Source organism: Hypanus sabinus, chromosome 7 (genome assembly GCF_030144855.1).
Source record: "Hypanus sabinus isolate sHypSab1 chromosome 7, sHypSab1.hap1, whole genome shotgun sequence".
In the NCBI taxonomy this organism is placed as follows: Eukaryota; Metazoa; Chordata; class Chondrichthyes; order Myliobatiformes; family Dasyatidae; genus Hypanus; species Hypanus sabinus.
The window spans coordinates 48,070,927-48,094,484 of record NC_082712.1 but is presented as its reverse complement, the minus strand read 5'-3'; the positions used below and the strand labels follow the sequence as shown (position 1 = coordinate 48,094,484).

General features: G+C 43.2%; 1 protein-coding gene across 2 annotated transcripts in view; it reads right to left on the bottom strand.

The window, feature by feature from the left end:
* Positions 1–23,558, bottom strand: part of ric1 (RIC1 homolog, RAB6A GEF complex partner 1) — a 139,356-nt gene that overhangs the window by 95,220 nt on the left and 20,578 nt on the right. For both annotated transcript variants that reach the window (XM_059974635.1, XM_059974636.1), the window contains exon 2: positions 22,847–22,954. In XM_059974635.1, the coding sequence (XP_059830618.1) occupies positions 22,847–22,954 (108 nt within the window). The remainder of the gene's footprint in view (positions 1–22,846; positions 22,955–23,558) is intronic.

Below are 23,558 nucleotides of genomic sequence, written 5' to 3'. Positions count from 1 at the left end.
CTATCTTTGTATCCTCTGCAAACTTGGCCACAAAGCCATCAATTCCATAATCCAAATCGTTAACATATAATGTGAAAAAAACTGTCACAATACTGACCCTCACAGAACACCACTAGTCACCAGCAGCCAACCAGAACCCCTGCACCCCACCTTTATTCCCAAACTTTACCACCTGTCAGTCAGCCAATCTTTTATTCATGCTAGTAGAATCTTTCCTGTAATACCATGGGCTCTTATCTTGTTAAGCAGCCTTATGTGTGGCACTTTGTCAGAGGCCTCCTGAAAATCAAAGTAAACAACATCCACTGACTTTCCTCCATCTATCCTGCCTGTTATTTTGTCAAAGAATTCCAACAGATTTGCCAGGCAAGATTCCCCCCAAGGAAACATGCTATGGCCCAATTTATTATGCATCTCCGGGTACTCTGAAACTCCATCCTTACAAATGGACTTCAATATCTTCCCAAACTCTGAAGCAGACAAACTAGCCTACAATTTCCTTTTTCTGCTTCCCCCTCTTTAATCTTCTTAAAGAGTGGAGTGGCATTAGCAGCGGACCAATCGATTTGAAGAAAGAGAGGGCGCTTTGCATGGGTCAGGGTGAAGAGTTTAAAAAAAAGGAGCGTTTCACAGGACTCGGTGCAATAGAATGGTTGGTATGACTGCGAGGCCAGTTTCCTGTACTGGGTGTCAGATGTGGGACATCTAAGAGACTTCCAGCCTCTCGACGGCCACATCTATGCCAGGTGCATCAAGTTGCAGCTCCTTAGAGATCGAGTTAGGGAACTGAAGCTGCAGCTCGATGACCTTCGGCTTGTTAGGGAGAGTGAGGAGATGGCAGACAGGTAAGAACTCCGGGGCCACAGGATATGGATAAATGGATGACACTCAGGAGAAGGAAGGGAGGGCACCAGGTAGTGGAGCTGTCCCCCTCAACAATAAGAACTTCATTTTGAGTGCTGTTGGTGGGGGGGGGGGGGGGGGGGGGGGAGGAGAAATGACCTACCTGGGGGAAGCAATGACGCCACTGAGTCTGGCACTGTGGCTCAGAAGGGTAGGGAACAGAAGAGAAGTACTGCAGTAATAAGGACTCTATAGTTAGGGGACAGATAGGCGATTCAGTGGACGTGAAAAAGAAATAAGGATGGTAGGGTTCGTAATATTTCTGAGCACACCCACAATATCCTGAAATGGGAGGGTGAGTAGCCAGAGGTTGTAGTACATATTGGCACCAATGACGTAGGTAGAAAAAAGGTGGAGATCCTGAAAGCAGAATACAAGGAGTTAGGAAGGAAGCTTAGAAGCAGGACTTCAAAGGTAGTAATGTCAGGATTGCTGCCTGGGCCAAGTGACAGGGAGTATAGGAATAGAATGTGGTGGACGATAAATACATAGCTGAAGGATTGGAGCAGGACTCAGGGATTCAGATTTTTGGATCATTGGGACCTCTTCTGCGTTAAGTGTAACCTGTACAAAAAGGACGAATTGCACTTGAATCCAAGGGGTAACAACAATATCCTGGCAGGGAGGTTTAAACTAGATTTGCAGAGGGGGTGGGAACTGAAGTGAAGATACAGAGGATGGGGAGGTTAGAGCAAAGATGCATTTAGACTGATGGTTTGAGCTGTGTCTATTTTAATGCAAGGAGTATCATAAACAAGGCAGATGAACTGGGAGCATGGATCAAAACATAGAAATATGACGTGGTGGCCATTACAGAGACTTGGATGTCTCAAGGGCAGGAATGGCTGCTGAGTGTACCAGGCTTTAGACATTTCAAAAAGAGCAGGAGGCAAAAGAGGTGGAGGCGTGGCATTGCTAATTAGAGATAGTGCCACAGCTGCAGAAAAGGAGGAATTCATTGAGGGATGGTCTACTGTGTGTTTCCCCTCCCCCCACAACAGGCTGCCCAATAGTAACAGGGATACTGAGGAGCAGATAGGGAGGCAGATTCTGGAACAGTGCAATAATAATAGGGTTGCTGTGATGTGAGATTTTAAACTTTCCTAATACTGATTGGCATCTCCTTAGCACAAGGTGTTTAGATGGAATGAAGTTTGTTAGGTGTCTTCAGGAAGGTTCCCTGACACAATATGTAGATAAGCCAACTAGAGGAGTGGTCATACTTGATCTGGTATTGGGAAATGAACCTGGTCAGGTGTCAGGTCTCTCAGTGGGAAAGCATTTTGGAGTTAGGGACCAAACTCTATTTCCTTCACCATAGTGCTGCAGAGGGATAGGAGTAGTCAATTTGGGAAAACATTTAATTGGGATGGGGGAAACATGATACTTTGGAACTTGGGAGCAGATGTTCTCAGGGGAATGCATGGCAGAAATGTGGTAAATGTTCAGGGAACATTTGCATAGAGTTTTGCATTGGTATGTTCCAGTGAGGTGGAGAAAGCATGGTAGGGTTAAAGAACCATAGTGTACAAAGTATGTAGAAAATCTAGTTAAGAAGAAAAGCTGATGAAAAGTTCAAGAAATTAGTAGTTAGAGCTCTAGAAAATTACAAGGTTGCTAGGAAGGAGCATAAGAATGGAATTAGAGGCAGAAGGGGCCATGAGGAGGCCTTGGTGAGCAGGATTAAGGAAAACCCCAAGGCATTCTACAAGTATGTGAAGTGCAAGAGGATGAGCCATCTGAGATTAGGACCAATTAGGTGTGATAGTGGAAACGTGTGCATGGAGACGGTGGCGGTAGCGGAGGTACTTAATGAATACTTTGCTTCAGTATTCACCAGAGGAACAGACCTTGGCAATTGTGGGGATGACTTGCAGCAGACTGAAACACTTGAGCATATAGACATTAAGAAAGAGGATGTGCGAGAGGTTATGAAAAGCATTAAGTTAGATAAGACACCAGGACTAGATGAGATATACCCCAGGCTACTGTGGGAAGCAAGGGAGGAGATTGCTGAGCCTCTGGCGGTGATCTTTGCATCATCAATAGAGATGGGAGAAGTACCAGAGGATTACAAATGTTGTTCCCTTGTTCAAGAAAGGGAGTAGAGATGATCCAGGAAATTATAGACTAGTGAGTCTGACTTCAGTGGTGGGCAAGTTGTCAAAGATTCTGAGACACAGGATTTATGAGCATTTGGAGAGACATAATCTTATTAGGGACAGTCAAGCCCTTGGCTTTGTCAAGTGCAGATCATGCCTTGGGAGTCTGATTGAATTCTTTGAGGATGTAACAGAATACATTGATTAAGGTAGGGCAGTGGATGTAGTGCACATGGATTTCAGTAAGGCACTTGATAAGGTTCCCACACAAGGCTCCTAGAAAATAAGAGGCATAGGAACCAAGGAGACCTTGCTTTGTGGATCCAGAACTGGCTTGCCCACAGAAGGCAGAGGGTGGTTGTAGATGGTCCGTGTTCTGTATGGTGTTCCACAGGGATCTGTTCTGGGACCCCTCCTCTTTGTGATTTTTATAAATGATCTGGATGAGGAAGAAGGGTGGGTTGGTAAGTTTGCTGATGACACAGAAGTTGGAGATGCTGTGAATAGTCTGGAGGGTTGACAGAGGTTACATTGTCAAGATGCAGAACTAGGCTGAGAAATGGCAGACGGACTTCTACCCAGATAAATGTGAAGTGCTCCATTTTGGTAGGCCCAATTTGAAGACAGAATATAATATAAATAACAAGACTCTTGACAGTGTGGAGGATCTGAGAGATCTTGGTGTTCGTGTCGATGGAACAAGCAGGTTGACAATTTTCTTCAGAAAGTTTATGGTGTGTTGGCATTCATCAACCATCAGATTGAGGTCAAGAGCCATGGGGTAATGTTACAACTATACAAGACCTTGGTCAGATACCTCTTGGAGTACTGTGTTCAGTTCTGCTCACTTCACTACAGGAAGGATGTGAATACTATAGAATGCAGAGGAGATTTACAAGGATGTGGCCTGGATTAGAGGGCATACCATATGAGAATAGGCTGAGTACACTTGACCTTTTCTCCTCAGAGGAAGAAGATGAGAGGTGACCTGACAGAGGGGTACAAGTTGATGAGGCGTATTTTTCGTGTGGATAGCCAGAGGCCTTTTCCCCAGGGCTGAAATGACTAACACGAGGGGTCATAGTTTTAAGGTGCTTGGAAATAAGTACCGAAGGAAAGTCAGGGGTAAGTTTTTCCACACAGAGAGTGGTGGATTCGTGAAATGCACTGACAGCAGCAGTGGTGGAAGTGGATACAATAAGATCTTTTAAGAACCTCTTAGATAGGTACATGGAGCTTTGAAAAATGAGGGCTATGCACTATGGAAATTCTAAGCAGGTTAGAGTAGGTTACATGGTCAGCACAACATTGTGGGCTGAAGGGCCCGTAATGTGCCGTAAATTTCTATGTTCTATGTTCACATCTGATCATAGTCAGTGGAGACAACACAGACAGACACACACACACTCGCCCTCATGACATCTGCAATTTTCCAGTCCTCCAGAAACAAGTGATTCTTGAAAGATCATTATCAATGCCTGCAACATCTCTTCACCTACCTCCTTCAGAACCCTGGGATGCAGTCCTTCTGGTCCTGGTGATTATCACCTCGACTGGAAGGACTGCTTAGGGCCCTGAATGGTAGTGAGGGAGGAGGTGTAAGGGCAGATGTAGCCCTTGTTCTACTTGCAAGGATAAGTGCCAGGAGGCAGATCAGTGGGGAGTCTAACTTCAGTAATAGGAATATTACAGGGAAAATTGTTTGACATGGTTAATTTATACTTAAAATTTAGGGATTAAAAGATAAGTGAGCATGACTTTGCTAACAAGGATACCCCAATATACCAAGCCATTTAAAAAAAAAAGATGTATAGCATAATGCTGCTGATGTAGTTCACATGCATATTACAGCCTTCTGTAATATCACAAAAGAAAGGGGGTGATGTTGGAGGGTTGTTTTTGTGATTAAAAATCAGTGACCAGTGGTGCAACAACAGGATCGTTGCTGGAACTCCTAATACTCATTATAAAAACTAATAATTTGGATATGAAAGTAGGAGGTATGAATGTTAAGTTCACAGATGAAACACATTCATGTTCTTGATAGCAGGTGTGCTCAGGCTAAAGGATGATATTCTAGCAACACACACAAAATGCTGGTGGAATGCAGCAGGCCGGGCAGCATCAATAGGAAGAAGCACTGTTGACGTTTCGGGTCGAGATGGTTTGGTATAGTGGGTAAGGTAGACCAAGTAGTCCGTGAGCCCGTGGGGTTGGTATGTACCAACTGAGGGGAATAATGCTCATTATGATTTTTTTTGTAAGGTATACATCTGCAGAGTTAGAAATTATGTGATAGCATTGTACCAGTGGTAGCTTTGTGTGCGCTCTCATGAATTTTATAACACTACCCTAAAATAAGCATTTCTGAAAAGTGGCCAATATAAAGTACAACATATTTATTCAACCTACTAGTATTTTGTCATCAGTGATCTCTCAACATTGAAATTTGTCACAATGACAGCTGAGTTCAAGTACTTTTCATCAAATATTGTTACAAAATTCTATATTGAGAACTATGTCATTGGTGGCACCTGCAGTACGGTGCCCAATTTCAATAGAGTGAATCATTTCACTTTAGAAAAATATTTGTCTGTTGTTTATTTTGGAAAAGTCAATAAAATAAACACATAAACACAAGGATTTGTAGAGAATTTATTCAGGAATTCAAATAAGTAATCACTTTTTGTATATATTCCATATTAACATCAGTACAGCAGAAAATGTTACCCCCACACCCCCCAAAAGGTAAAAAACCTAATTTGAAGAGATTTCTGGAGTTTTATCAATGTGATATTTTCCATATTGTATCAAATCAAAACAACCTTAAGCTTTTGTCATAGCATATAGAATTACAGTACAATAATTCAAATGTGGGGTTCCACACTTCCATAACCCAGCCTATTTGGTTGTAAAATGAATATATTTAATCAAAGACTGCTTTCCATACTTTCATAACCTAATAATAATCATCATAATAATTTTCCAACTCTTCCACATCTTCATCTAATCTTTCCACACCCTGAGGTGGATGCCTGGTTCTCAGTCTGCCAGTCTACTCATGTCAGTACACCTGAAGCCATTTGCAACACACATACATATTGGGAGTGAACCTTTTTTGGACAGTTACAGGCCAGGGCCAGTAGATCCAAGACAGCATCAGGTACTGGCTGGCCTTCCATCCAGTGCACAACCAACCGTTCAGCTTCTTCTTCTCTCTCCATCTTCCATCCTCTGCCTCTAAAGCTTGGCACTTGTGGGTCTTTCTCTAAACATCTTCTCTATATACCAGCCTGGTAGTTGGCTTGCTGTGTATATTTTGTTAAGCAGTCCTTGCATGGTGGGAGTTGATGACTTTCGATTTCACCTTTTTTGGCACAGAAATGTAATACCTGAGCTCATTGACCTTGGTGGTCGATGCTTTTGGGGCATACAGGAGACATGTAAATGCCTCCAGCTTGTCTATCAGTTCTGGGGAGAGGTCCCATTCCTGACCCAACTCTAAGAATGTGTCCTGAGTTTCCCTGTTGCTGGTCAGAAGTTTTAGGGCATTTGTCTTCCCTTTGCCTGCAAAAGCACTTACAGTGTCACATCCTGTATATGCATGTAACCGGATGAGAGCCATACAAGCCTTTATGCCAACAGTGGCAGCAACCTTTCTGTTACCTACAAGCCTTGTACGGGTTCTAGTGCCATACTTCTTGAACAATGGGGCCTCAATCTTGTCTCAAAATGCTAGACATCTGTTTCTTCTGAGCAGATCACCTTAGATTGGTATCCCTCTCGTGTGGCATGGGCAGCATGGAGAAATAGGCGGTCATCTGCTTCTTGTTGACACTGAAGAGCTGACACCTCTTCACTGTCTTGAGATGTGATTCTGTGGCATTTGCCATTCACAGTTGCATACAGAATCTTCTCCTGTGGCTTTGCTCTGTCCTCTGCCTTCCTCCAATTCATGGACTACGAAGCTAATGAGACTTTTTGTTACTGACTTTGGTCCGGAAGCTCCTCCACTGCCTCACCATCTGTGTGCCTGTTATACCTTACAACTCATGACCAGTCTCTTCACCCCGTAGAGATCTTTCACTATTCTTGATAGAGTTCTCCTTGTATGCGTCGAACACAACATCTATTCTGCTACTCTGCCTTCCCTCAGAGCCATACCCAGAATTGTTGTGGCACATCTGCGAAAGTAACTTGATTACCTTTCACTCTCTGGATCAAGTACATTCCATCAACCACTGTAGCAGAGTTTCCTGGGAGTTGCTCTTCTGCTGCTACATTTTTCTGCAAGATTGTGGCTAAAGTAGCTTTATTTGTCTTTCTCAGCAATCCTTCTGGTGCAGACAGGGCCCAGGGCAATGGTCCAAGGGGATGAGAAAGGATATCCTCCAAACGTAGACTGCACCCTTGTGCCATCACTATGATATGTTCAAAGACCTGTCTGCTTTCAAGATGATTGTCCTCCCACTTGATTTCACCTCTCTCTTCTTACACATATTACTGAATGTTTTCAGCTTGTTGGTTTTCAATGGGTCATGGAATTTCTTTGCTGGCGGGTCTTCCTCTAGTCTCTCATCCTTGAAGGTTGCATAGCATTGCTCACCAATCTCATATGCCTTCATCAGGTCGGAGGCAATGTCCTTGGGGGATGCCTTTGCTGTAGAGATGCTAATGAGGTCCCGCTTCTCTGCAAATGGGTTGATCCATTCAGGTAGGAGGCTAACCACTGCTGAAACTGCTTCCTCATCTTTCTGGATTCTTGGTCGCTGTAGCTCCACATGACAAAGCTCTGATTTGTTGCCTTGCACCATCTCCCTTAACCGTCCCAGGAATGAACTGCGGTGCTCAGCTGTTATGTAATAACGCTTGATAACTCCAGCATTCAGGCTGAATCGTGATGTGCCTCCAAGGAGTCTATGTGTCTTTGTTCACTATAGCTTCAACAGCCTGGTCCACAGGGATCTGCCCAAAGGGGTTGTTACTTGACAGCTGCACTAAGAATTGGCCTGTCTTGAAGGCCTCATACACGAGAGGATCCCTCTCCGGGAGGTTCATCACCTGAGCAAAGTAAGGGGTCAGGTACTTGGCATAATTCATCTTATCATAGGCAAAGTACCATGGGATCATGGTTCTTATAGCATGGAGGCGCAACACACAGAAAACTACCACTGCTGCAATGCTATTACAAATTTTCTAGCACTAGGGGTGTATACCTTGCCAAAAATCACTATAAGAATTATTCCCCCCAGATGGTACTGGTGGCCCAAATTTGGTGTCTTGGCTCATGGACTAAAGCAATTACAGATGTAATTTAAACAAGCAGAAGGTGATGCACTCTAGCAGGACAAAGTGCCAGGGCATACGCAGTGAATGGTAGTGCCTAAGGAGTAGAGAGGATCAGAGGAACCTTAGTGTACATGTCCAAGTATCCCCCAATATAGCAACACAGATAAATAAAATGGGCAGGACTGTTTACAGAATACTTGCTTTGAACATTGGAGCACTAAAGCTCTGGTATCTTTTTTTATATTAAAAAAAGATGATTCAGCTACACTGGGAAACCTGAAGGAGGCATTATTGTAGTACAGTAGCTAAGATGGGGTAGATGGAATAAAAGTTTCTAAATAGAAGGAGTGTCTAAAACCAGAAGGCTTAGGTTTAAGGTAAGGATTAGGGTGTTGAGGTTGAGGATTTTTTTTGCCCTGTGGCTGCAATCTAGAAAGCACTGCTCTATGGCGGTGATCAAGCAGAGACTCAACATTTGAGGTAATCACACATGTACTTGAATTACTCTGAAAGGGTTTTTGACCTGAAACAATGACCATGGCTCTTCCCAAATGGTGCTATTTGATCTGTTGAGTATCTCCAGTATTTTTGTTGAAGTGCCTTCTTCGATTGTTCTGGACCACGTGCTGGAAAATGGGTTATGTATTGATTGGTAGCTGATAATTGTACATGGTAGGCCAAAGGGCTTGCTTTTGTTCTGTACTAGCCTATCACCCTAGGAACCAGCTGAGGACCATAATACGGAACAGATTGTCAACGGAACAGCGAGTCAACAGATTGTAAACACTGGTAATCAAACACACAAGTTTGTCTGAAATCAGCCAAGGCAGAAGAATACAATTGTGGGTTGCCCAAGTTAAAATTTATTTAACAAAACATAAATCAATGTTTGCAGCAATTTAAAACTCGCAATTCGTATTTCATCCAGGTTTTTCTAAGCAGCATATCAAATTGCAACTGACAGGAATATATTACTTTCCCACTTGGGTCAACTTACATTTTTTTCCTCTTTTGTATTGAGCAAAAGCAAAGCTAAGTTATCACATCTTCATCTGAGCTATTCAGACTTAAAATTCTATAAAATTCTTACATGGTAAAACAACAAAGATGCAAAATTTCAGTTAAGTCCAAGGGCATTGAAGACCATGAAAATCAGAGTATCAAAACAGTTTGACATGAAACAAATGGTGCAGAAAAGGAACTCCTGTCTCAAGTCAAAAATTATTCTGTACCAATGTACTATTAGTACTTGATTTAAAGTTACATTAGTTATACTTAAAATCCTTAAAATACTTTAAGCACTCCAACTAAACAGCACATCAATGTAAAAATATCTGTCTAAAACTGGGTTCAGAAAACACCCAAGTTTAAGTTATGATTATTGTACTTGCCCTGAAATACCCACATTGATTTTGTAGTCAGCATACACACAAAAGCTAACAAAGGTGACATGTTACTAAATCTTGTTTAATTATGGTCCAAATCTAGGTGTATAGTTTGAAAGCAAACAAGATTCATCCTCAAATGAGTCAAATATTTCCACAATGAGAATTTAGGAAGATGGGAGCCTTGGGGGGAAAAAGTGTCTAAAAATATTGGACAAATTGAGCTAAAATGATAGCCTGTGGCATAGCTGGCCTCAAGCTTCCATACATATCTAACCCATTCATATTAAATTTGTAATCATACTGATCCAAAAGGAGATTATCAAAAATACCCTGCATTGGCTTTGCAGAAAATCTGCAGGTATAACAGCAGGCTGTCATAGTCTGGCAGGGCATACTAAGGGTAATGCACAGGTAAGTTTGAAAAATTGAGTTTACAGAACTGTTTATATAGTACAAGCTTGCTGAAAAGGTCAACATTTAATAGCAATCTCCTATTGTCTTGCAAAAGGTGATGAGCCCGTTAGTAATACACTGCAGGTTTGAGAGGTGCTATCAATAGACTTTGTATATTGCAACTAAGGAACAAATGAATATTTAGAATGATGGATGGAGAGCTAATCAAGTAAGCTGCGCATCAAGCTCAATTGACTTTGGGAACACACTTCAAGGCAGGTGGAAAGTTTTCCAGTGCACTGAACTTGCTTCTTGTGGACAATGGAAGCTCACTGGTGTTATTGAAAAAGTCATTAATGCAAAGTAATCCTCCCAACTATTCCTACAGCCACAGGTTTTTTAGCTTCTAGTAAACCATGACTAATTTCTTGTTTAGGCTGATGACAATGCCATTACATGCCACTAGCTGGTGGCTTAATTTTTTTTGATGGAGATTGCAAAATGTGAAATTGATGACTGGACAATCATTATTCAACAATCTCTTTCTAACCATATGGAAAGATCTGCACTGATGAAGCAGTGGATGCTGGGCTCAAGGAGACAATGCAAGGAAGTCTTGCAGAGCTGTCCTTGCACTGAACAGCTTCCAACAACCATAACATCTTCCTTCTTGCACAAACAGCAACAACCATGCATCAGCAACACACACAAAATGCTGGTGGAACACAGCAAGCCAGGCAGCATCTAAAGGAAGAAGCACGGTCGATGTTTCGGGCTGAGACAACTTCGTCAGGACTAACTGAAAGATAGTGAGAGATTTGAAAGTGGGAGGGAGAGGGGTTGATCTGAAATGATAGGAAAAGACAGAAGGGGGAGGGATGAAGCCAAGAGCTTGAATGTTGATTGGCAAAAGGGGAACAGCTGGAGAAGAGGAAGGATCATGGGATGGGAGGCCAAGGGGGAAGGGAGCACCAGAGGGAGACGGAGAGCAGGCAAGGAGTGATTGTGAGGGGCAGAGAGAGAAAAAGAGGGAAGGGGGGGGGGGAGAATAATAATTAAATAAAGGATGGGGTAAGAAGGGGAGGAGGGGCATTAACAGAAGTTAGAGAAATCAATGTTCATCCCATCAGGTTGGACACTACCCAGATGAATTATAAGGTGTATTCCTCCAACCTGAGTGTGGCTTCATCTTGACAGTAGAGGAGGCCATGGATAGACATATCAGAATGGGAATGGGAATGGGACATGGAATTAAAATGTGTGGCCACTGGGAGGTCCTGCTTTCTCTGGTGGACAGAGCATAGGTGTTCAGCGAAATGGTCTTCCAGTCTGCTTTGGGTTTCACCAATATATAGAAGGCCACACCGGGAGCACCAGACACAGTATATCATACCAGCCGACTCACAGGTGAAGTGTCGCCTCACCTGGAAGGACTGTCTGGGGCCCTGAACAGTGGTGAGGGAGGACGTGTAAGGGCAGGTGTAGCACTTGTTCCACTTACAAGGATAAGTGTCGGGAGAGAGATTGGTGGGAAAGGATGGGGGTGGGGGACGAGTGGACATGGGAGTCGCGTAGGGGGTGATCCCTGCGGAAAGCAGAAGGGGGGGGGGTGGGTGGGTGGGTGGGAAAGATGTGCTTGGTGGTGGGATCCCGTTGGAGGAGGTGGAAGTTACAGAGAATTATATGTTGGACCCAGAGGCCAGTGGGGTGGTAGGTGAGGACAAGGGGAACCCTATCCCGAGTGGAGTGGCATGAAGATGGGGTGAGAGATAACTATGTGTTATCTCTCTGGTGTCCACTAACTATAGTTTTCCCTGGAGCTCAGTTGCACACACTATCAGATGTTACTTTTGAAGAGTTCCATGGTATAACCTTTACCTATATAATGTTCTTCAAAAATTCTTACTGGATTTACTAACATCTGAAGTTTAAAACTACAGCTTAAAATTTATAGCTTTACACTATGTATATTTAAATCTCCCAATTAATAGAATTTTTGCTCTGTTTACATTAATACTTCCAGAATAATAATGTCTCAGATAGTTTTTGTATTTTTTAAAAATAATTTTACCTAGTGTTTTCTACAGAGGAGCTACCAAGGACTACTTAATAGCCATTGAAGTGAAAATGCTTATGTCACTGAGAAAATAGATTATTCTGACAGAAAACACTCTAATGTCAGTAAAGATTTAAATATTGACAAAAAGTGCCTGCTGAAATCTTAACTCAATTGTCGCTCACGTCAGTAACTTCAGCATCTGTTGATGGTGGAAGGCACTTTGTGATTTTTATTATACAGTAGTTTGGTTTTGGTCAGCTAACAATGAGAAGTCTGAGACTGTCATTTGTATAGTTCAATTACATTCCACTGTAGAGCTGGTTTATAAGCCTATACAAAAATATTATAATGTGCACTACAAAAACATCCATGTTGCTTAATTTTGATAACCAGGGAGTTTTTATATATATATATATCTATTATCTGATAAAATGGCTTTTATAGTAAGAGTTTAAATCATTATAATATTTAAACAGATAGGATCTTTGCACTACCAGTATTCCTATAATCTCCTTTCATCACCTCATCTCTTCCTACCCACTTCCACTTGCAATCACTAATGTCATGCTTTGGTAGATATCTTAATGATCTCTTCTGTGGTGCCAATAAAAAGTCCAAATTACAATGGTTCACATTTACAAACCTTAGTTTAATTTTTGCTAACTATATTTGTACAAAAAATGTTTGATAAATAGCTGGAAAAATACCAAGGTAAGCAATGCACAACATGGAAAATACTGCGAAACTCTAAGCCTCCAATAGTGTAAATATTTTAACAACCAACTAACCTTAATATTTAATACAATAGTGTACCTTACAGGCACTAACTATAAAATGATCTAGCAATGTGGCTAAATAGTTCACCAAGGAATATACATTGCTCCTAATTGTGAACTTTGATAGAGATGCATGGAAATGGCTATGGTTATTGAATTTACTGAACCATGAACCAGGCATACCGGTAAATGATAGCTCTTGTAGGGAGCAAGTTAGCACTTGAACTTTGAAGTTAAGATTACTCACAATGTTAAGATGGCATAAAGTCAGAAGTGGGTGCAACAGAATACTTTCTCTAATACAAACTCCAGCATTAAGAGAAATACTGAATTCTGCTACCACCACACTCTGAAAGAAATCTACAACTTCAGGAGATGGGAATGAATGTTAGAGATTGTTATCCTTCAGAAATTATGTAGGTAAAAGGCATTAATACAATGAGCAGTCCTTTATATTAAAACTATTAAAATTCAAATGTAAACTACAAAGAGTTATCAATTTGGAAGTTACTGGATAAATTTATAAAGAATTATGTACAGAATCCACAGTAGGCTAGTTCTCTGCAGATCCTTGGCATCATATCAGGGGATCTGTCCTGGGGTTACCGAGTAAATGTTATTTCAAAGTAGGCATGGCAGTACCTTTATTTTCTTAGCAGTTTAAGCAGATTCAGCATGTCATGTAAAACGTTTGAAAAGTTTCATAGATGCACAGTAGACAGTATCTTGACAGGTTGCATTATAGGCTGGTATGGAAATACCAATGCCCAAAAACATTAAAGCCTAAAAGTGGTTGATACAGTCCAGTCCATCACAGGAAAAGCCTTTCACACAATTGAGCACATCTGCAAGGAGTGTTGCCACAAGAAAGTAGCATCCATCAAGGACTCTCACCATTCAGTTCATGCTCTCTTCTTGCTTCTGCCATAAGAAAGGAGGCACAGGAACCGTAGGTCCCACACCACCAGGTTCGAGAACAGTTGTTACTATTCAGTCAGGTTCCTGAACCAGTGTGGATAACTTCACTTACCTTAATGCTGAATTGACACAACCTATAGCCTCATTTTCAAGGACTCTCCACCTCTAGTTCTTAGTATTATTTATTTACTTAAGTTTTTTGTTTTTCTTTGTATTTGTACAGTTCGCCTTTTGCACATTAGTTGTTTGTCAGTCTTTGTGGTTTCTCATTGATTCTATTGTATTTCTTTATTCTAGTGTGAATGCCTGCAAGAAAATGAATCTCAGGGCAGTATATGGAGAAAAATATGTACTTTGATAATAAATTTACTTTGAACTGGAGATATGTTTTGCCAATGGTCTGACCCTGAAACATTCTCTTATGTATCAGCTAAATGTAGAACAATGGAATAATATTATTTGGCCTATGGTTCCAGTCAGATAAATTTTGCCACTTAGCACATCAAACATGATCATATGCATATTTGCTCTACCATTAATTGGGATACTTGTGTATCTAGAGTCAGACTTCAACATTAAATTTGGTCATCTGGGTTTTCTATCCTCAGCTTTAGACAATCTATCTGAATTTCCTTGACCAATGATATTTGAATATTCAGTTATCTTCTCAGTCACAGTGCTCTCCCATTGTAAATACAGTTGGCCTTCCTTATCCGTAGATTGGTTCCAAGACCCCCCGCGGATACCAAAAAAATGCGGATGCTCAAGTCCCTTATTTAACCTGTCTCAGTGCAGGGACTACAGGACCCTGCGGAGCTCGGGACTCGTTGCCCACAGTATTCCTGTTCTGTATAGAACGATCATGATTGAAAATAAAGCGGAAATAATAAAGCGATCAGAAAGAGGTGAAATGCCATCGGTCACTGGAAAAGCGTTAGGCTACAGTTGGTCAATGATCGGATCAATTTTAAAGGATAAGGTGAGAATAATGGAGCATGTAAAGGCCCTGCCCCGATGAAAATGACAATTATTACTAATCAACAGTTGTTTAATTATTGAAATACATATGTTTCTTAAGTGTTTTATATGCATATGTAGTCACACTGATACGCAACGAGTGAAAGCAACACACTGAATCGAGCAGGATCTGGTAGAACTGTTTAAATCCGTGCGCGCTTTAAGTCCCCGCTCCCAGCATCCCCCTCCCTTTGCGGGGTGGAATTGACGTCGGCTTCCAGGCTGAGGTCTGCCCTGCACTCAGAGCCCTCTAGGTTACTGCTGGCTGCGGACTTGCTCACGACTGCTGGAGCCGGTTCGCTTGCCATGTTGGCGAGCCACCACAACACCCCCCCCCCCCCCAACCCCCGGCACTAGGTGCTGCAGAGTCCACAGCCTGCACACTGTCAGTTCTTTTAGGTGGCCAGCCTCGTTGTCGTGGGGGTGCTACCGCAACCGGGTGTTCAAGTCTAGATGCGCCGATTTGAGACGGTCAATGGTAAAAGTCTCTTCACAGCCGCTAATGTCGAGAACGCAGGTCGTCCCATTATGGCGCACTACCTTGTAGAGTCCTTCGTATGGTCGCTGCAGGGGTGGTCTGTGTGCACCTTAGCGAACGAAAACATACTTGCTCTGTTGTAGGACCTTGGGCACGAAAGAGGGTGCTGTTCCATGATGGGACGTCGGGACTGGGGCAAGTGTTCCAAGCCGCTCCCGTAGTTTAGTTAGGACCGCTGTAGGTGTGTTCTCTTGGCCACGGGGTGCTGGCACAAACTCACTGGGAAATGTGAGTGGGGCACCATAAACAAGTTCGGCTGATGATGCAGCCAGGTCCTCCTTGGGTGCCGTGCGGATGCCAAGCAGCACGCAGGGGAGTTCATCAATCCAGTCTGGCCCTCGGAGGTGTGCCATTAGGGCTGACTTCAAGTGCCTGTGGAAATGTTCCACCAGGCCGTTGGACTGCGGGTGGTAAGCAATCGTTCAGTGGAGCTGGGTTCTGAGGAGTTGTGCCAGTGCAGACCACAAAGCCAATGTGAACTGCACACCTTTCTGAAGTGACGTGGGCTGGGAGTCCGAACCGTACCACCCAGGTGGTAATCAGGACTCTGGCGCATGTTTCCACGGCCGTGTCAGCGAGTGGGGCAGCTTCCGGCCACCTCGTGAACCTTTCCACCATAGTGAACAGGTAACTCGCTCCTCTCAAAACCGGCAGTGGGCCCACCATGTTCACGTGGACATGTTCAAACCTCCAGTGTGTCGGCTGGAAGGGTTGCAGTGGGGCCCTCACGTGCCTCCGGATTTTGGAGGTTTGACAGTGCATGCATGTACTGGCTCAGTGCCCGATCTGCTTGCATAGGCTGTGCCAAACAAACATGTCTGCGATCAGTTGGATGGTCGCCCGGATGGAAGGGTGGGCTAAACAGTGCAAGGCGTCGAAAACGCGGTGCCTCCAAGCTGTCGGGACAATGGGCCGAGGTTGCCAGGTGGATACATCGCAAAGGAGCTCATTACCTTCAGGCCCAATGGATATGTCTTCGAGGCAGAGTCCTGAGACTGCAGTTTGGTATGCCAGCATCTCACTGTCCAGTCGTTGTGCCTTAGCTAACGCTGTATAGTCCACCCCCGGAGACAGAGAGTGCACTGATTGGATGGAGGTGCGTGACAGCGCATCAGCTACCATGTTGTTCTTCCCAGAGATGTGCTTGATCGTGGTGGTAAACTCCAAGATGTACGACAGGTGGCGTTGTTGGTGGCCCGACCATGGGTCAGACACTGGCAAACGCGAAGGTGAGAGGCTTGTGGTCTGTGAACTCCCTCCCTTCCAGGAAATACTTGAAGTGCCGGATGGCAAGGTACAGGGCCAGCAGCTCCCTGTCGAAGGCGCTGTACTTAAGTTCCAGGAGTCGTAGGTGCCGGCTGAAAAAAGCGAGCCGCTTCCACTGGCCTTTGATAAGCTGCTCGAGCTCGCCACCAACTGCCGTGTCGGAGGCATTCACAGTGAGGGCAGTGGGGATGTCGACCTGGGGGTGGACCAGGAGCGTGGTGTTTGCTAGCATGTTCTTGGCTTGTTCGAAAGCTGCCGTCGCCTCCTCTGTCCAGGTGACCTCTTTGATCTTGCCGGACATCAAGCCAAAAATGGGCTGCATGATCCAGGCCACTGAGGGTAGGAAATGGTGGTAAAAGTTAACCATTCCAACAAATTCCTGCAGGCCTTTAACAGTGCTGGGTCTGGCAAATCGGCGGATGGCTTTTACGTTTGCCGGCAGGGGCACAGCTCTATGGCGGTCAATCCGGTGTCCCAAGAAGTTGATGGCGGGTAGGCTGAACTGGCATTTGGCGGGGTTGATAGCCAGGCTGTAATCACTTAGGTGGTGGCAGAGCAGGTGTTCCTGGCAGGAGCGGCTGGCAATAAGTATGTCATCCAGGTAGATGAACAGAAAGTCCAGATCTTGCCCTACTGCGTCCATCAGGTGCTGGAATGTCTGCGCCGCGTTTTTGAGCCCGAACGGCATGCTAAGGAACTCAAACAGGCCAAAGGGGGTAATGAGGGCCATCTTGGGTACATCATCCGGGTGGACTGGGATCTGATGATACCCTCGGACCAGGTCAATCTTTGAAAAGATGCACGCCCCTTGCAGGTTGGCCGTAAAGTCCTGGATGTGTGGTACCGGATAACGATCGGACGTGGTGGCAGTCTCCATCTTCCCGCGGACTTGGGCACCATATGGAGTGTGGAGGCCCACAGGCTGTTAGAACACTGCACAATCCCCATCTTCTCCATTTTCTTGAATTCCTCTTTTGCGAGGCGGAGCTTGTTGGGCAGTAGCCTGTGGGCCCGGGCATGAAGGGGAGGTACCTGCGTGGGGATGTGGTACATCATGTCATGCTTGGGGGCTGTTGGGGAAAAACTACGGAGTGATGATAGATGGGAACTCCAATAACACTCTGGCGAACTCGTTGTCGGAATACGTGACTGAGTCCAGGTGCTGGGCCTGTAACCTGGCCTCACCGAGGGAGAAAGTCTGGAATGTTTTTGCATCGACCAATCATCGCCCCTTCAAATCCACGAGCAGGCAGTGCACACAGAGGAAGTCTGCACCCAGCAATGGCTGTGATACTGCGGCCAACGTAAATGTCCATGTAAAGCGGCTGGAACTGAATTGCAAGGGGATGGTTCTTTTGCTGTAGGTGCAGATGGTGCTGCTGTAAGTTGCGGTCCTGTTCTTCTAGTTCGGGTATCGTGGCTCGAGGGGGGTAGGACACTGATTTCCGCCCCCGTGTCCACCAGGAATCTACACCCGGCGTGCTTGTCCCAAACGTAGGGGAGGCTATCACGGTGACCAGCCGCTGTAGCCATCAGCGACAGCTGGTCCTGGCACTTTCCCTGGAATAAGCATGGCGGTCGGCAGCCGCGGGCCCCGGAACCCCACTTTTGATGATAAAAACACCAAGACCCAGAAGTGGTGCCATCCCTTGGTGAGGGTGTTACGTGCTCCGCTGCTGGGGTGTGGGAGGGCTGGGCTTTCGGCCATGCCGCAGCACTAATTTCGATGGTGATTCTGCCATTTTGTTTGGCGCACCAAAGCACGCACGCGCGGGCAGCCACCCTGCGCGGGTCTCTGAAGTCTTCATCTGCCAGCAGGAGGCGGATGTCTTCTGGCATTTGCTCCAAGATCTGTTCAAAAAGGAGGCAAGGCTTATGGCTGTCTGCCAGTGCAAGCATGTCGCTCATCAGGGTTGATGGCGTGCGATTGCCCAGGCCGTCCATATGCAGTAACTGTGTGGCCCGTTCGCAGTGGGAGAGGCCAAATGTGCGGATTAACAGGGTGTTGAGTGCCTTGTACCTGTCTGTTGCCGGGGGCTGATGCAGAAAGTCGATAATGCGGCCCGCTGTCTCCTGGTCAAGGGCACCCACCACGTTGTAATACCTGGCGGCGTCTGAGACAATTTGCCTGATCTAGAACTGGCAAATGCTTGCTCTGCTTGCTCGAACCAGACCAGGGGTTGAGTGGTCCAGAAGGTTGGCAGTTCAAGGGAATCTGCATTCTGCAGAGCCAAATCATTTGTGCTGAGTCCGAATGCCGTTGAACTATCGGGGTCACCAATGTGGTCACGCTGATACGCAACGAGTGAAAGCAACTCACTCAGTTAAGCAGGGTCTGGTTGAACTGTTTCCTGTTTAAATCCACGCAGCTTAAGTGCCCGCTCCCAGCATCCCCCACTCTTTGCGGGGCGGAAGTGACGTCAGCTTCCAGGCCAAGGTCTGCCCTGCATTCAAAGCCCTCTTGGTTGCTGCTGGCTCCGGACTCACCCATGACTGCTGAAGCCTGTTCACTTGCTGCATTGGCGAGCCACCACACATAGAAAGGTAAATATATACTATATACTAACACAAACGTTTGACTAACTGACACTAAATAATACTGGGTGTACCTGTTCCAAACTTAGAGAACTTAACCATATAAACTTCCGGTTTTTTTTTATTCTTGATCCGCGGTAACCTATACACATCCTCCAGTATACTTTAAATCATCTCTAGATTACTTATAATACCTAATACAATGTAAATGCTAAATAAATAGTTGTTATACTGTATTGTTTAGGGAATAATGACAAGAAAAAAGTCTGTACATGCTCAAACAACAAGTGCTTGAGAGAGAACTTCCGGGTTTTCTCGATCCGTGGTTGGTTTAATCCGCACAAGCGGAACCCGCGGATAAGGAATGCCAACTGTATGTAATTCATTTAAACCATTTGTTGGAATTATTGAAGCAGCCATTGAAATTGTATTGAATTACCCACTGTAAAATTTGTTCTTAAGAATATAAAGAACTTGATGTACTCTTGATTTTGAAGAGATTCCTTCAAACTTGTCATGAAGAGTAAAGACTTTACATCTACTGGCTTCAGTGTGGCTTACTCACTGTAAAACAACTTTTTGGACTAAAAATGGAATTGCACTGACTGAATATTAAAGGCAAGTATTGTAACCAACTTGTAATCAACATACAAATCTACACATAATTTTTCATGTCTACATTATTGAAAATAGCTGAAATGAAAACAATAAAAATACATTACTCTGGTTAAAACCACTGAATAATAGCTTAGCTACAAGAACATTTTGAAACAATTCGGAGGACTACTGTTATCTTAAAACTCAGGATGTGCAACTTGATTAAGTGCAGAATGTTCCAGTTGACTGAACATGTTTATTTTAGTGCTCCATTTATAACTTGCAAAACCAAAAGTTTTAAGTTTTACTTCAAATAAAACAAAATCATTAAATATTGCACTCATTGCCTTTGGTGGGATAACTAACAAACTGTAAACTTCCATTTTATACTGAAGAGACCATGGAGGCAGATGAAGTCATTAAAATAGTCAACTGTCTGAAGTTCAGGTAATATGCTTAGGGAATACTTGACAGTGAACAGCATCAAAAAGACAACTCTCAAAAGGAAATGCAACCAATACTCTTAACAGAATGTTGGCCACTTCATGAACATAAACTGATCCTTGTGTACAGAACCTGCTTAAAATGGCAGAGCATAACACTCCCTTAAACTTAAAATTTTGAGTAGAGAACACAAAATAGGGACAAATAATCTTGTGATCATGCTGCTCAGGAGGCAAATTAACACTTTTGAACTCTGTTTACAAAATGGCAAGCTTCCAATTTTAGTTACGCTACAAGAAGCTGAAGTTTTCCTCAAGGAAAAATGCTATCACGGAATTGCTAGTAACATTACCTAGCCTAGTGATCAGTTCTGGTCCCATCTCATTTAATCTTTTATTTTGAAGGAAATCTTTTAAAACTTGATTGTAAAGAAATAGAAAACCACACAATTTGGCACTACCAGGTAAAACAGAGGTTTTCTGTCCAGTTTTATAGCCACTTACAGTACTTTGTAAAAAGTATTCAGCCTGAACCCTTTCGTTCAGGCATGTTACAACTAGGGATTTTGATAAATTTAACTGAATTTTTATTTGTGAATCACATGCTCCATCCCCTCCCCACAGTAGAGTACAAAAAACAAGTAAAATGGAAAAGCATTAATAATTTTTTTAAAAACCTGAAATGTCAGCGATTCAGAAGTATTCATCCCCATTTGCTCAGTACTTAATTGAACCACCTCCTGTAGCTGTTACAGCCAATAGCATTTTTGGATAAGTCTCTGCTTAGTGGTGCTAGGAAGTTTATGAACCTTGTAGAATTTTCTCCATTTCTGCATAAATATGACCTAAAATGTGATCAGATCTTCATAAAAGGCCTAAAACTAGATAAAGAGAACCCAATTAAATAACACAAAACATTACACTTGTCCATTTATTTATTGAGAGAAATGATCCAATATTACATATATTTGTTAGGGAAAGTATGTGAACCTTGGAGTAATGCCAATCGGAGACGGGTGTCAGATAAGATTGGAGGTGTGGTTTGGAAAAGTGCCCAGCCATATAAAAAATTTAAACAAAGTCAGGTTCCTGACAGAGCCTGCTCCTCTCAAGCAAGATCTCTATGTGCACTATGCCTTGATCAAAACAACTTTTAGATGAACTTTTACATGTAGAGATGAAGTTGGAAAAGGCTACAAAAGCATTTTATGGACCTGAGTGTTCATCAGTCCACAGTAAGAGAAATTGTCAACAAATGGAGGATACTCAGTACTATTGCTACTCTCCCTAAGAATGGGCTTCCTGCCAAGATCACACCAAGAACACTATGTGCAATGCTGAAGAAGGTGAAAAAGAACCCAAGGGTAACAGCAAAAGACCTGCAGAAATGTCTAGAAATGTCTGTTCATGTGTCCACTATAATAAAAATACTGAGCAAGAATGGTGTTCATGGAAAGACACCATGGAGGAAACCACTGCTCTCCAAAAAAAAATTGCTGCATGCCTCAAGTTTGCAAAAGACCACCTGGATGTTCTACAACTCTTCTGGGACAATGTTCTGTGGACAGATGAGACAGAAGGTGAATATTTTGGCAGAAATGCACATTGTTATGTGTGGACATAAAAGGGCACTGCACAGTAACACCAAAACCTCACCATAACTGTGAAGCACAATGGAAGGAGCATCATGTTTTAGAGTTGCTTCGCAATCGTCGAGAGAACAATGAATTCAAAATTGTATCACAACATTTTATAGGAGACTGTCAGGGTAGCAGTCTGTCACCTGAAGCTTAACAGAAGTCGATCAATGCAACAAGACAATGACCCAAAAGACAATAGTAAATCAACACAGAATGGTTAAAAAGAGGAAAATGTGTGTTTTGGAATGGCCAAGTCAAAGACTTGACCTTAATCCTGTAGAAATGTTGTGGAAGGACCTGAAGCAAGTATTTCATGCAAAGAAGCCCACCAACATCCCAGAGCTGAAACAGTTTTGTAAGGAGAAATGGCTTAAAATTCCCCCAAGCCGATGTGCAGGGCTGATCAACAGTTACCACAAATGTTTGGTTGAAGTTACTGCAACACGAAGGAGACACACTAATGACTGAAAATAAAGGTTCTGATACTTTTTCCAACAAACATGTAATATTCAATCATTTTTTCAATAAATGAACAAATATGTTTTTGTGTTATTTAATTGGGCTCTATTTAGTTTTAGGACTTGCATGAAGATCTGATCATATTTTAGATCATTTCTGAATAAAAAGAAAATTCTAAAGTTCACAAACTTTCTAGCACCACTGTAGCTTTGCACAAACTATTGGAGCAAAACAATTCAGGTTTAAGGTTTTCTCTAACTTCTTACTTTGAAAGTGGGCCACATTACAAATCCCTGTTGTTCTATTTCATTCGCAGAAATTTGATTTTAAAAAATTGTATTTAAAATGTTGTAGCCATGGAAAAGAAAATCAGAATATTTGTAATTGCTAAAACAGTTAAACAGTAACACCAACACTACGATCATACGAGTAGCACAAATGGTAGAACTTTTAACAGCTCTTAACGAAGATTCAATGCACAGTGAATAACACTGAAAACAACAGTATGAATCTCCTATCTTACCGCAACAGCAATCATGCTGCTATCGGACTTCCATTCCGTCTTTTCATATGATCCAAACTGTGAAGCTGCCTTTGCAGATTCCTTGTAGCTTACAATTAAAACACTGGGCTGAAAAGAGAAAAGTTTGTGTTACTAATGATATGCTTATTGCAATAAACCCTGATACCTTAAGCATGCTGATTCAAGATTCCAACTGATAATCTCCCCTACCCTCACTTGTCCTCAGAGACTGACAGAAATCTTTCAAGTGAGTGAATCCTTGCAAGATGTCAGGCCCCAACTGTGTACCTGGATGGACAAGGAAAACCTGCCCCAACCATCTGGAGTATTCAAGGACATCTCAACTTCTCACTTACTTGAAGGGCATCAATCATATCGGCACCCAAGAGCAGAGTGAGCTGGCTTAAAGACAATTGCTGAGTAGCATTCACATCAGCTGTGATTAAATGCTTGACAATTCAGTTTACAATTAACTACTGGCTACTAAGCAAGGACCTGGACCCAGTGCAATAAATATACTAACACAACAGGTCTATAGTGGATGTCATTTCACTCAGCATTGGACCACCTCGACAATAGCAATACCTACATTAGGCTGCTGTTTATTGATTACTGCTCAGCGTTCAACATTATCCCCTTAATATTAATCAATAAGCTTCAAAATCTGGGTCTCTCTACCTCCCTCTAAAACTGGATCCTTGACCTACTCATC